Source organism: Cavia porcellus, unplaced genomic scaffold, assembly GCF_034190915.1.
Source record: "Cavia porcellus strain 051 isolate PalLab524CR breed Dunkin Hartley unplaced genomic scaffold, mCavPor4.1 scaffold_25, whole genome shotgun sequence".
Classification (NCBI taxonomy): domain Eukaryota; kingdom Metazoa; phylum Chordata; class Mammalia; order Rodentia; family Caviidae; genus Cavia; species Cavia porcellus.
In genome coordinates, this window is record NW_026947508.1 from 45068056 (window position 1) to 45081000 (window position 12945).

At 35.6% G+C, this 12945-nt stretch overlaps 1 protein-coding gene and 1 long non-coding RNA gene across 5 annotated transcripts in view; both read right to left on the bottom strand.

Moving 5' to 3' along the window:
* The window catches only part of Faf1 (Fas associated factor 1), a 459740-nt gene that overhangs the window by 328703 nt on the left and 118092 nt on the right, over nt 1-12945 (bottom strand). For all 4 annotated transcript variants that reach the window (XM_063236491.1, XM_063236490.1, XM_063236492.1 and 1 more), the window contains one exon: nt 6560-6765. In XM_063236491.1, the coding sequence (XP_063092561.1) occupies nt 6560-6765 (206 nt within the window). The remainder of the gene's footprint in view (nt 1-6559; nt 6766-12945) is intronic.
* On the bottom strand, nt 507-6549 carry LOC134473074 (uncharacterized). The gene is made up of 2 exons (XR_010043182.1): nt 3901-6549; nt 507-3431 (listed from the first exon to the last, which is right to left on the bottom strand). It is a non-coding gene; the product is annotated as an uncharacterized LOC134473074 (long non-coding RNA).

Below are 12945 nucleotides of genomic sequence, written 5' to 3' on the forward strand. Positions count from 1 at the left end.
AGTGTGACTCAAACACTCTAACTTTAATCGTGAACTTCAGCAATGCAGCAGGATATAAGATCAACACACAAAAATCATTAGCATTGGCATACACCAACAATGAATGGAATAAGAAAATTATGAAAATAATACCATTCAGAGTAGATTCAAGAAAAATGAAATACCTAGGAATTAATCTAACCAAGGAATTAACCTAAGCAAAGAGGTTTTCAGTGTTTTCTTTTCTATAAAGAAAACTGTAGTACTGTGAAAAAAGATTAAAAAGGATGTCACAAAAAGGAAGGTGTTCCCTGATCCTGAATAGACACAACCAACAATGTCAAAATTATCATACATATTCAATGCAGTCCCAATCAAAATATCAATAGCACACTTTACAAAACTAGAGCAAACAATCCTAAAATTTATAAGGAAGCAAAAGAGACTCAGAATAGCAAAAGCAATTGGACCGTAAGAGTAAAGCAGGAGGCACAGCAATGCATGACTTCAAAGCCACAGTGATTTAAAAAAAAAAAAAAAAAAAAAAAAACCATGGGATAGTACTGGAACAAAGCAGACACATGGATTAATGGAACCAAACTAAGAATACATCCTTCTCTAGATACCTTCAGTTATTTGACCTTCAACAAAGAGACCAAAAGTATGTGTTGGAAAAAAGCCCAAACAACAAATAGCGCTAGGGAAACTGGATATCTGTGTGCAGAAGATTGAAACTGGACACTTATCTCTCACCATATACTAAATTAAAAATCAAAATGCAACACAAACATTAAACCTACTGGATGATAAAATAGATAAAACACTTGGAGACATAGGTGTTAGAAAACATTTTCTAAATAGAACCTCAAGTGCGTAACAAATAACAGCAAAAACCAAAAAATGAAATTACATCAGACTAAAGAGCTTTTGTACAGCGAAAGAATCAATCAGTAGGGGCTGGGGATTTAGCTCAGCGGCATAAGCGCTGGTCTTGCAAGCAGGCAGTCCTGAGTTCGATCCCCAATACTGATAAAAAGGAAAAAGACAAAAAAAAAAAAATCAATCAGTAAAGTGAAAAGAAAGCCTACAGAATAGGGGAAAAATTTTTGCTAACTACTGCTCAGAGAACAAATATCTAGCATATAGAAAGAATTATTTAAAAATTAAATAGATTAAAGATCCAGTCAAGAAATGGGCAAGAGAAATGAACAGATACTTCACAGAGGAAGAAATATAAATGGTCAACAAATGTATGAAAAAATGTTCAATATCTCTGGCCATTAGCGAAGTACAAATAAAAACAGTGCTAAGATTCCATCCTACTCCAGAAAGAATGGCAATCATTAAGAATCAAGCAAAAACAAATGCTGGCAAGGTTGTGATAAAAAAAAAAAAAAGAAAGAAAGAAAGAAAAGAAAAGAAAAGGAATCCTCCTTCATTGTTAGTAGAAATGTAAATTACTACAACCATTATGGAAATTTCCCAAATAACTGAAATTAGAAATTCCACATGACCCAGAAATCTACATATCATCCCCAACTAATGGCCCTTCCTCCTCTAACTCTAGAATAACTAGGACTACAGGCTTACAGCACCATAGCATTACAAGATCATATTTAAACCCTGAAATATCATTTGAAGATAGGGATAACTACTACTTTATGAATAAAAGATCTTATACTCTATGACTGAATGATGGTATGTACCAAGTATTTGTGACCCAACCAAAATTTGTGTATTGAAACCCTAATCAACAATATGATGCTATTTGGAGATAAAATCTTTCAAAGTAATTAAGTCTCTCTTGAGAATAGTCAAATGATGAGATTAGTGGCCTTATAAGAACAGAAACAGCAAGTCTGATTCTCCTCTCTCAGTTCTCTACAATCTAAAGATTCAACAAGACAACAGTTATCTTCAAACCACAATGTGGGACCACAGCAGACCTCAAATACATAGGTTCCCCTGATTTTCCATTTCTCACATTCTAGGATTTTGAGAACTAATGTCTACTTTTTAGGCCACCCAGACTATAGTTGTATCAGTCCCACATGACTAAGACATTTCATAATGATTAAGATCACAAACAATGAAACAGTGAAACTAGCCTTCAAGTAACAAGTATGTCTGACTATAAAATTCATGCTTTTCACCATGTCTTACTGCCTTTCAAACTGTATATATATCATTCTTGCCTAATATATAAACTCTGCCTTGTCTCACAGCTAATTGATCATGATTATTTATCCCTTTCTTTCAATAATCAAGAGCTTCTCCCACCTCACAGAACTTTCAAAGGTCTGGCTTACTGAATGGAGGATTTACTTCTGCCAAAAATAATGGGGAAGTTTATTACGCATCTAGCAGAAGGCTTCTGTGATGGTTGACCAATTGTGTTAACTTGAGTAAGCGAAGTTCAACTAAATTTGCCAACCCTAGGTCAGCTTGTTACCTGAATGGTATGAAGGAGAAATAAAGAAGGATGGATCTGCTTCTGCTCCAGTCACCTTTACCTTGATTGTCACCTTCTGGATTCCAGTGCAGTCTTCAGCTTCTGACACATTCTCTCACTCTCAGCCTTCCCTCACAGATCCACTGCCCTTCTGATGTGAACTTGCATGGAACATTGCAGTGAGCTCTAGACCTCTGACTGGATCCTTAGGATCTCATGTGCAGACAGACCCTGTGCACTCTTGAACATTCAGTTCTATGTATGGTATATAAGCCAATCTTATAAATTCTTATATATCTTGTATTATATCTGTTTTTAGCATCGGTTTTAGATTTGTGTCTCATTCATACTTCTAGTGGTCCTAGTCCTACAAAAGAATGAAAAGAAACTGAAGCTACTGACATTCCGGACTTGACTGGTCAAGTGACTTACACTGCTAATAAAGAATTGCATAAAATATACTCATGTACTACATGGTAACATTTCAGTAAACAATGAACTACATATATAGTAAATGACCCTAGAATTATATTGTTTAGTGAAATTATAGCCATCTAAGTTTGGGAATGTACATTCTATGATACCCAACAATACATTTCTTAGAATGTATCCCATTATTATGTGACACACAATTGTAGTATACCCAGAGACAGAATTTGTTTTTCTTTTTTTTTTAGACAGAGTCTCACTAAGTAGTTTAGGCTGGCCTTGAACTCACTATGTAGCCCAGGCTGACCTCGAACTCGAAGTTATCCTCCAGTCTGAGCCTCCCATGTGCTGAGATTATAACTATGTGCCACCACACCCAGCCAGAGACATTTGCTTATTTAGTGACAAACAGGAAATGTTCCAGTCAAAAGAAAACAATTATATTATACAAAAATAAGTACCAAGAGAAAAAAATCAATAATGCAAAAGAACATTGAAGAATGGAGCAATATCAGTAAGATGGCAGAATAAGAAGTTCCAGATCCTCTGTCCTCCTATGGAGATGCCAATCCTACAAGGAAACACAGACCAGTTCCTTTGTAAGAAATCTAAAAAACAGTTAAAAGACTCCAACACTCTAGGTTAGCAAAAAACCACCATCAGACAAATTCATAGCATCATCTCTCCTCCTCCCCTCACCTAGTTCACAGAAAACTCCTAGTTCCTAAATTCAGTGTGGAGAAGGAAAGATAAGACTAAAATATATATACACAGTGTTCAGACCTTTCAGGAGCTATCCAAGGGGGTGGTTTCTGTCATGTTTCAATCTAAGTACTGTACTCAGTTGGGGGTCACTAAGAACAAAGATGATGGACATAAACTAATACTCGTTCATCACAGTTCTAATACCATTCCTGCAGAGGGAAAAAATTAGGACATTCATCCAATATCCAAGATTGCTAAAGTGCTGCTCAAGGCACTGATGACTATCTCATTTGTTCTGAAGCAGTGAAAGAACTCAACACATCTTAGATACCTACCCTGGGGCTGCTGAGAATAAAAGCTATTGCTACTGCTGCTGCTGGCTGCTGCTGCACAAGCCCTGGAATATATGAAACAGAGGACAATACAAGTTGGCAACCTTACTCTTGGTGGGAAATAGAGTATGCATCCAAGAATTCATCTTTTGGGGACACTGCCTAAGAGTTCAATTGCTCAACTTAGAGCACAAGTAGGTTCCAGCATCCAGAATGTTTAAGGCTACCAAAAACAAAAGCACTTGCAGGAGTGTCAAAGAATCTGCAAATCTACAGAAAGACAGCAGAGGGAGCAAGAGATCACATGTTGCTAAAAGATGAGAGAATCGTTCAAATCAATAATTTACCTACATATCAATCCCCAGAATCAAAGAAACATAAAAAGACAGACAGACAGACAGACAGATTAAAAAAAGAAAGAAAGAGAAAAAAAAAAGAAAATTTACCAATATAAATCCAAAGACACACTCATAGAAGAGGTAAGAAAAGCCCTTGAATCTCCAACTGGGGGTGACTGATGAAGGGTTTTTCCTGCATAAATCTAGCTCATAAAGTCTGAAACACGTAGCTATTTTTTAAAAAAATATGGTCCCAATGGTTCTATAATACACAAAGAAACAGGGAAACAGCAAAACCAAAAGAGCAAAATAAATCTACAGAATCAAATGCAAAGGAAATGGAAGAATACAAAATTATCTGAAAATTAATTAAGTAATTACACTATTGACGTGCAATGAGCTGAAGGATGAATTTCAAAAATAAGAATATCAACGGAGATAGAAGTGGTAAACAACAAAATGAAACACCAAAAAATTTTAAAAATTTTAGAGGTAAAAACTACAGTAACAAAATTGAAAAATTTACTAGAGGGGTTCAACAGTAGACCTGATAAAGCAAAAGAATATGGTCCATAAACTTGAAAACAGGTCATACGAAATTATCCAGTGAGAGGAAGAAAAAAATCTTACAGAATCCTAAAGGAATTTTGGTCTCTACTACCATGTGTACCATTTACTCATTATAAAAGTCACAAAAGAATATAAAGGACTAGAAAGTTTACTTGAAGAAACATGGATCAAAACTTCTCAAGGATCTAAGAAACAAAATGAACATCCAGATTGAAGAAACCCAAAGCACTACATTAGGATAAGTTCAAAGAAGCCCATACAGAAACACATTTTAACCAAACTTCCAGAAGTTAACAACAAAGCCAGAACTTTGGAAGCAACCAGTAAAACGTAGCACAGGTGCAAAGAAACCTTTAAAAGATTGTGCAGATTTCTCAGCAAAAACCTTATATACTAGAAGACAGTAGAAGCAATTATTCCACTAAGAGACAAGAGTTTAGTAACAAAGGATAAGAATGACCTAAAAAGCTGTACAAGATGGCAACAGTTAAGAGTTGGAAATATAGCTCAGCAGCACAGTGCCTGCCTGGTAAATGTGAAGTCCTGAGTGCAATTACCCCCCCCAAAAAAGATGTCGACAGTAAAGAACTTAACCAAAAAAAAAAAAAAAAGAAAGAAAGAAAAAGCTGCCAACCAAATAAAACTCTACCTGGAAAAACTGTCTTCCAGAAAGAAAACAAGTAAGAACTTTTCCAAATGAAAAAAGAGTTCAGCACCACTTGCCCTGCCTTCAGAACCACAAGAAATTCTAATGGGAGTACTTTGAGTTCAAACAAGAATCCAATAAAACCTATATAAAGTTCACTGGTAAAAATAAGTATATACACAAATGCAGAATACTGTAGTATTATATATTTAAGGGGAAATTATGTTAAAATAGCAAACAATCCAACTTCTTGCTCTACAATGAAACTGAATAAAATAAGCTAAAACAAATGTGAATTCAACAGAGTCAATCTACATACAGCAATCTGACAAGAGTCTGTCTAGAAAGAGCAGGAACACACTGAGTTTCCTTTAAAAAGGAACCATTTTTTTAACTAGCAGGCAAAAAGGGATGGAAATATGTCTGATGTCTGATTTCTCTATGTTTGTTTTAAATGTGTAGTTAGTACCAATGTGGTAAGCATTGAGAAGGCAATTAAGCAATGAAGATTTTGGCCTCAGAAATGGGATTAGATGTCCTTATTAATACACTCAATAAAAGAAGTTCATTTCTTTAGCTTTTCCACCTTCTTCTAAACAGAATTCCTTCCCTCTGGAGATTGCAACATCAAGATGCCATCTTGGAGACAGACAGTAGCCATGTCCAGACACGAAACATGTAAGTGTCGTGTTCTTGTATTTCCCAACCTCCAGAAATGTGAGAAAATAAATTTCTGTTCTTTATAAACTATCCAGATTGAGGTTTTCTACCATAACAGCACAAAACTGACTTAAATATACATAATATGGAACAGAATTAGCTTTAGTTGTAAAGCTTGTATACAATGTATTCAATTATTGTTGTATTTTTTAAGCTCCTAGATTTGCAGTGATCCTAAAACAGAATCACACAGTATTACATACATGTGGCAAAAAAAAAACTCTTGAACATATCTAAATATCAATAGTATTTAAAATTAGAACACAAAATCTGTTTCAGTCTGCTTGTTTTCCCCTTCCTGTTAGCAGTCAACTCAAAATAAAATAATATAAATGTTTACTTAATGAATTATTCATTTGTGAGGTCTTTACAATAGAAAAATTCTTACCAACAGTACAGCTGTCTTCAAGGACCACATCAACATTTCTGTCTCTGTACTCAATTCTGAAGTCCAGCAGCCGAGGTTGCCTTTCTACAATCTGCCTGGATGGCAGTACAGGTCGAAATGCTGAAGAGGAGGAGGGAGCAGGAGCTGGAGCTGAATGACTTGCTGGATCAGATGCAGTTCCTGGTACAGTCTGACCTCCATATTCACTAAAATGTTGACATAAAAGAAGGGTTATCATCAACCAAATCACTCCAGAATATCACTGAGGATCCTCTCCACCCTTGGCTTGTATATTCTTCCTATCAAGTTTACCAGCCCATGTGTGAAGGCCAAACTTAAGCTCTACCTCCTCTAGCATGTCTTTTTCAGAAAGTTCACATTATTCTCCCTCCCATCCTTGCCTTTTTATGTCAACAGTGCCATCAACTAGCATTCATTAGATTTTGCCATCTGTTATGTTGTAAAACATTGTTTTAAACTCTTTTTTTTTTTTTTTTTTTTTTTTTCTTTTTCGTTTTTACCGGTACCGGGGATCGAACTCATGACTGCCTGCTTGCAAGGCAGGCGCTTATGCCACTGAGCTAAATCCCCAGCCCCTGTTTTAAACTCTTAATTTAAAAGTGTCTTCTCCTTCAGTCATTCACACTGAGTCATTATTTGATTCATTAATGTTACTTTCCACGAAGACTATTTTGAAACTTTATTGCCCTTAAACTTTAATTCTACTTATCTCACTCCTGGTCTTAAAGAGAATTTTTTCTGGTTTGCCAATAAAACAAAAGCCACCATGAGGAATTTCCCTTATCTTCTTAAAATCTCATATATATACAAACTCATATACATACTTTCCTTTCCTATGAAATAGAGCAAATACTATTTGTGTATGCAAAATCTAAAGTCATTTCATTATCTTCCCATTAATGATGATCTATCTTTTCCTTTCCGGTATCTTTGACAACTCTTTTGAAATCTTTTGATTAACATTTAAGCATGTTCTAATTTTTGCCTTCTTAACACATAAAAATAAAATCTGGGTTCTGCCTGCCTAATAGTTATCTCATTTGCAAAACTGGAAAAATAATTGTATTTGCACAATGCCTAGTACTTAGTAAGATCTGAAACAGAGTATGTCCAAAGCTTAACTCATTAATGGTTCCTCATCCTGATCCTACTGCATTATTCCTAGTATCAGGAACCCAAGCCACAAATCTATGGTATTATCCTTGATTCCTCCTCTCTACCCCCATATCTAATCAATCCTTTCAATTTTACTTACTAAGTATCTTTTGACTACAACCTCTACCTCTGCCCTCTACAGCTGTCACTCTAATATCCATAAAAGTCAACTCTTATACAAACTAATGAAAAATTTTTTTCATTATACGTAACCAATCTGAATACATTCTGTTGCTTCCTTGCATTCCAGTTATGCCCTTCTTACAGCGAAATTAAAGGTGTAAATGTCTTTGTATCATTTTCTCCCTCCCTCTCTCAATTATTCCTCTCTACTCTTCTGATAAAATGGCCTGTGAAGCCCTGTATGATCAGAATCCAATCTACCCTCCCATCCTGGTCTTTTTTTTTTAAATTTAAAGAAAGACAAAACAAAATAGAAAACAGGCAGAAATAGTACATACTTTCAAAGAACAGAAATAGACAGTAATAAATCACTAGCTGATGTATACATATTGTCCCCCTATAAATAGTTGTTCAAGGTACACAAGTAGAACATATAAATGGGATTTCAACCAGGGAGACTGCACAGTTCTGTTCAACTATCCAACAAAAACTAAGTATTATGGCTACAAACCTACACGCTTAGACATGTACGCTTTTATCTATATCTTCCTTTATGTTGAGACCTAACACAGTATATTAGATTAAAATCCTTCTGAACAACGAGTAACAATATTGCTGGATTTCACATCATAACACTCCAGAATCAGGATTAAGCACTGCAGTGCCACTTTCTTTCTTTCAAAGTTTTTGTTCATTTCATCATGTGTCATCAGATCAGTGCTCATAAACTGTTTATAGGTTCTACGTAAGCTTGAGTCTTAACAGTATTTCTATCCTTTCTATGTTAGAGGGAAAAACATAACAAAACAGGACAGAACTAAACTTTTCCTATAGACATACAAAACTAAAAAGACATATAAATCTGCTGCATAAGGAGTTCCATCCTGGTCACTGTGCTGTTTCTTTTTATCATCAACAGAATTGGCTATATCATCAGATAAAGTATAATTGAGCGTATCAGTACATAACAGAATTAACAGAAATACAACTTTATAGATAGTGTAGAGCTACAAAAACAGGTAGTAATCAAATCAGAATGGATATCATTGTCATTTTCAGTATAGTTATCTGTACTCCTCAACTTGTTCCATCAACCTTACAGGTTTTGAATAAAATCTGTCAATAATAAGCAGCAACCAAACAAGTCAGATTTAACTAAGATCAGTCATGAGATAACAGTATAAGTCATACATGGATCCTAATTGAGTTAATAGGGAATTAAAGATGTCCCCTATGCTATGGACTGCTGTCTGTGCCCCTCAGATCCAATGCTTCTATACAAACTAGGACAGAATGAGTTCCAATCAAGCAGAGTGGTACGAGTCATAGGGGTTTTAATTCCTGATACACTATTAGCTATATCTTCTGCTTTTTATTTATTTATTTATTTATTTTTTTGAGGACTATTCCTCCATTTTACTCCCCCAGAATGCACTGTGTATTTTTGGGTCTCCCCAACACTCACAGTTTTGTATTGGGGGGGGGGGCTGCAATTTACCTAAGTGTTTCTGAACTTTCTCACTCCTGGGCTGGATTTCTAGTTATATTTCTTCATTTATTAAAGCCTGTCTGTTTAACCTATCCATATATACTGGTCTAGTTACCCCTATTACTCTCTGGTTCCCTATCACATCGAGTTCCATTTTTCTCATGTTTGATTTTGGTCCATATAACCTTCTTCAGGCTAATTATATTTCCTATAAAAAGCCTCTTGGTGGACCCTATCTCTTGATCCACTCTGTTTGCTATTCTTTATTTTCTCCCTTAAGTAGTGTATCTAAGTCATCTATATTAGAAATTATATCCAACCTTCTCTGCCCCATTTCTGTTGAGCTCTTTTTCTGTCATTAGTTGTCAGTTTGTCTTCTTCATTTTGCTTTCTGCTCCATTCATTGTGGCTTCTCTGCCATTATTTCTGGAATCTTGGAATTTTCCTTTTTTAGAATATCCTGCAGTATTCTCTGTAGAGTTGAACTGGTGGTTGCAAATTCCCCTAGTTGCTCTTTATCCTGGAAGCACCTTGTTTCTCCATTAATTTCTAGGGACAGCTGTACAGGATATATCAATTTTGGCTGGAGGTTATTGTCTTTCAAAGCTTGAATTATTTCCCCCCACGCTCTTCATGATTTGATGGTTTGTGCCAAGAAGTCTGCTGTAATTCTGATGGGTGTTCCCTTGTAAGTGATCTGTTTCTTGTCTTTGATGGCTTTTAATATTCTGTTCTTTTAATGGATTTCTGGAATTTTGATTATTATATGCCTGGGTGTAGTTCTGTTTGGGTTGTAGGGGTCTTGTATGCCTCATATGTCTGAGTATATTTACCTTTTCTTAAATTAGGGGATTCTCCTGGATTATTTCTGTGAATAGCATCTGTAGTTCATTTGTATGAGTCCCTACTTCTTCCTTTATGTTCTTAATTGTTAAGTTATAGATCCTCTTATCATCTTCTAGCCTTTGTATTTTTGCTATTTGTTTCCTTGTTATTTTTAAGAAGTTTTTCCTTTCATGCTCCCACATTACGAATCTGTCCTCCAGTTCAGATAATCTATCCTTAGTTTCTTTCAAGCTGTTATGCTAGCTTTCAATAGAGTTTTTAGTTTCCTGGTAATATCTCTTTGAACCTGCTTCATGTATTCTATGTTTTCTCTATTTTCTCCATCAAACAATTCTCCCCTTTTTTTCTGTTCTTCCATTCTACCAACTGTTTTTTCTTGGGGGGTGCTTAGCATTTCCTTAATTATTCTACTTATATCTTGTCTTACTTCGTTAACTACTTCACTTTTGAACTCATCTATGAGGCTCCGGAGATATCACTTTATGTCTATTGGTGCCGTGCCTGATACTGCATGTTTTCTGTCCTCATTCTCCTTTGCATTTACCTTTCCTGGATCAGTGTTCTCAGGATTGGGGACTGAGGACCTTTTCTTGTTGCCTCCTCTTCTCATATTTTTTGTTCCTTCCATACAGGCGTATATAGGAGGCCCAGTTTCTTTCTTTGTGGGTTACAGTTTGTTTGAATTGTGCTGGCTAGGTGTTCCTGCCCATTGCAGTGTACTACAGAGACACAGACCTGGGCAGCCTCTGCTGGGCCCGCACATAAAGAGTGATTCAGTTGCAACATCATTTTCCATGTATCTTCCATCACTACCAGGACTCAAGACCAGATCTAAAACATCTATTCTCCCCAGAATTTAAGGAAAAACAATGGATAAGAAGCCTAATAGGAACAATAATAACCAATCCATGCCCAAGTCAAGCACTGTTCATACAAGTAAGCTGGCGAAAGTCTTTTAAAGTATACTACAACTTAAAATTTAATAAAAACAGTCTATGTTAGTAAAGAAAACACTGTCTTACTGTTGTTCTACTCCAAATATATAATTCTATAAAGTCTATTCTGAGGTGGTGAGGCTGACAATCTACAAAACTTTATTTTCCCTTACTAGATGATTTCTCATTAGGTTCTGCTGATAGGAGATATAACACAGAGATTCATAGGGATTAGCAGGAGGGTAGGTAAGACTTCCTTCTTCCTGTTTGCACACATATCCATCAGTATCACCTGTAGGTTCCAGCCCTCTCCCTACTTTTTTCATCTTTTTCTTGTTCTTCTTTTCTTATAGTCACCTTCTTGATACTCCCTCAGATAACAGCTGGACGATGTGTATTCACATGACTGATCCCTAGCTTCATAGTTTTCCTCTCAGCTTCATAGTTCTATTAATACCACTGCTTTCTAAACTTAATACTGGTGACTTCTTACAGCAACTGTTACAGCTAGGGTTCCTCAGTTTTACCTTTTTGATTGTATAACCAATCTTACATTAAATTTCCTCTATTGGAATACCTAGAGTGGCTTCACTTTCCTGACTGCATCCTAACCTACTGAAAAGATTTCAGGAAACATATTTCCAAAGACAAGATTTAGAAACTAGACTGATTATGTTCTTGACCTTCAATGCATTGCTAGCCCCTTGCCAACAGAAAATAGCATACTGGTGATTCATGCCATGCCTTACCATAAGTATTAACTAAATTATCATGTATGGTTAATTATGATGATGTACCTATGGAAACAAGGGCCTGAGATGACCAAATGACGGACTAACTTAATTATTATAATGGTACAAATGACAACAAGGACTAAAGGATGACTCTTCAGATGCAAATGGGGAGCTTACAAAAGCAAATCACCTATAAAGCCAAGATACTTCAGCTGCAAAGTTTCAGATATGGCCCTTCCGGGAAAAAAAATCAAAAACAAAAAGAATGAGTTTCTCGTTTCTTCTAGCAATGTATATGGCCACCACAATAAGGTTAATATTGCAGACTGAAGAATTATATGAGGAAATTGATTAAACAATAATGTCTCTTTTGTGAAAGTTAAGGTACTATTTTAGAAGGAGTGAGAATTTAAGAGGTAAAATGCCCTGGCTGGACTCAGATGAAAGTTAGAATTCTGAACCCCTACAATCTCTATGAGACTTTTATAAAGAGAAACAACTCCTGTTACTGAAAAAAGCTAATGCCTGGCTTGTTTGAAAATTGTAACACTCTTATTTAGGATAGCTTCCTTGAAAGAGGATGCTTATACTCGGACCTACCCACTCCATTCCTATCGCCTCTAAAATCCGATCTAGCCATATACTAAAAGAAAAAGTATAGAGCCTTAACCAAGAAGAGGTTATTTAAATCTAAAAATAATTATAACATCTTGATAAATTACTCCAGGCAAATTCTTACAAATAGTTGCAGAAATAAACTTCAAGCATGTTTGACCAAAAGAGTTTTGATAGGACAAAATATAATGTTAGCTTAAGCAGTTCTAAGTAACTTTAATAGTTAGCTAAATAAAACTTAAGTCCCAAAAGAGTTTGCACTTATTAAGGATGAGATATCTGAACTTACTTAGCATAATTCTGAACAAATTCAAATATTTAAAGAAACATAAATGCTGGAATGGATCTGCTATGAGTTACACATGCACACACCCTCCTATGAGGTCTTGGAGGACGCTACATTAAAGCATTAATAAACACATTAGTAAAGGAATCTATAGTCTTGAAAAGCTCTAATAGTAGCTTTTC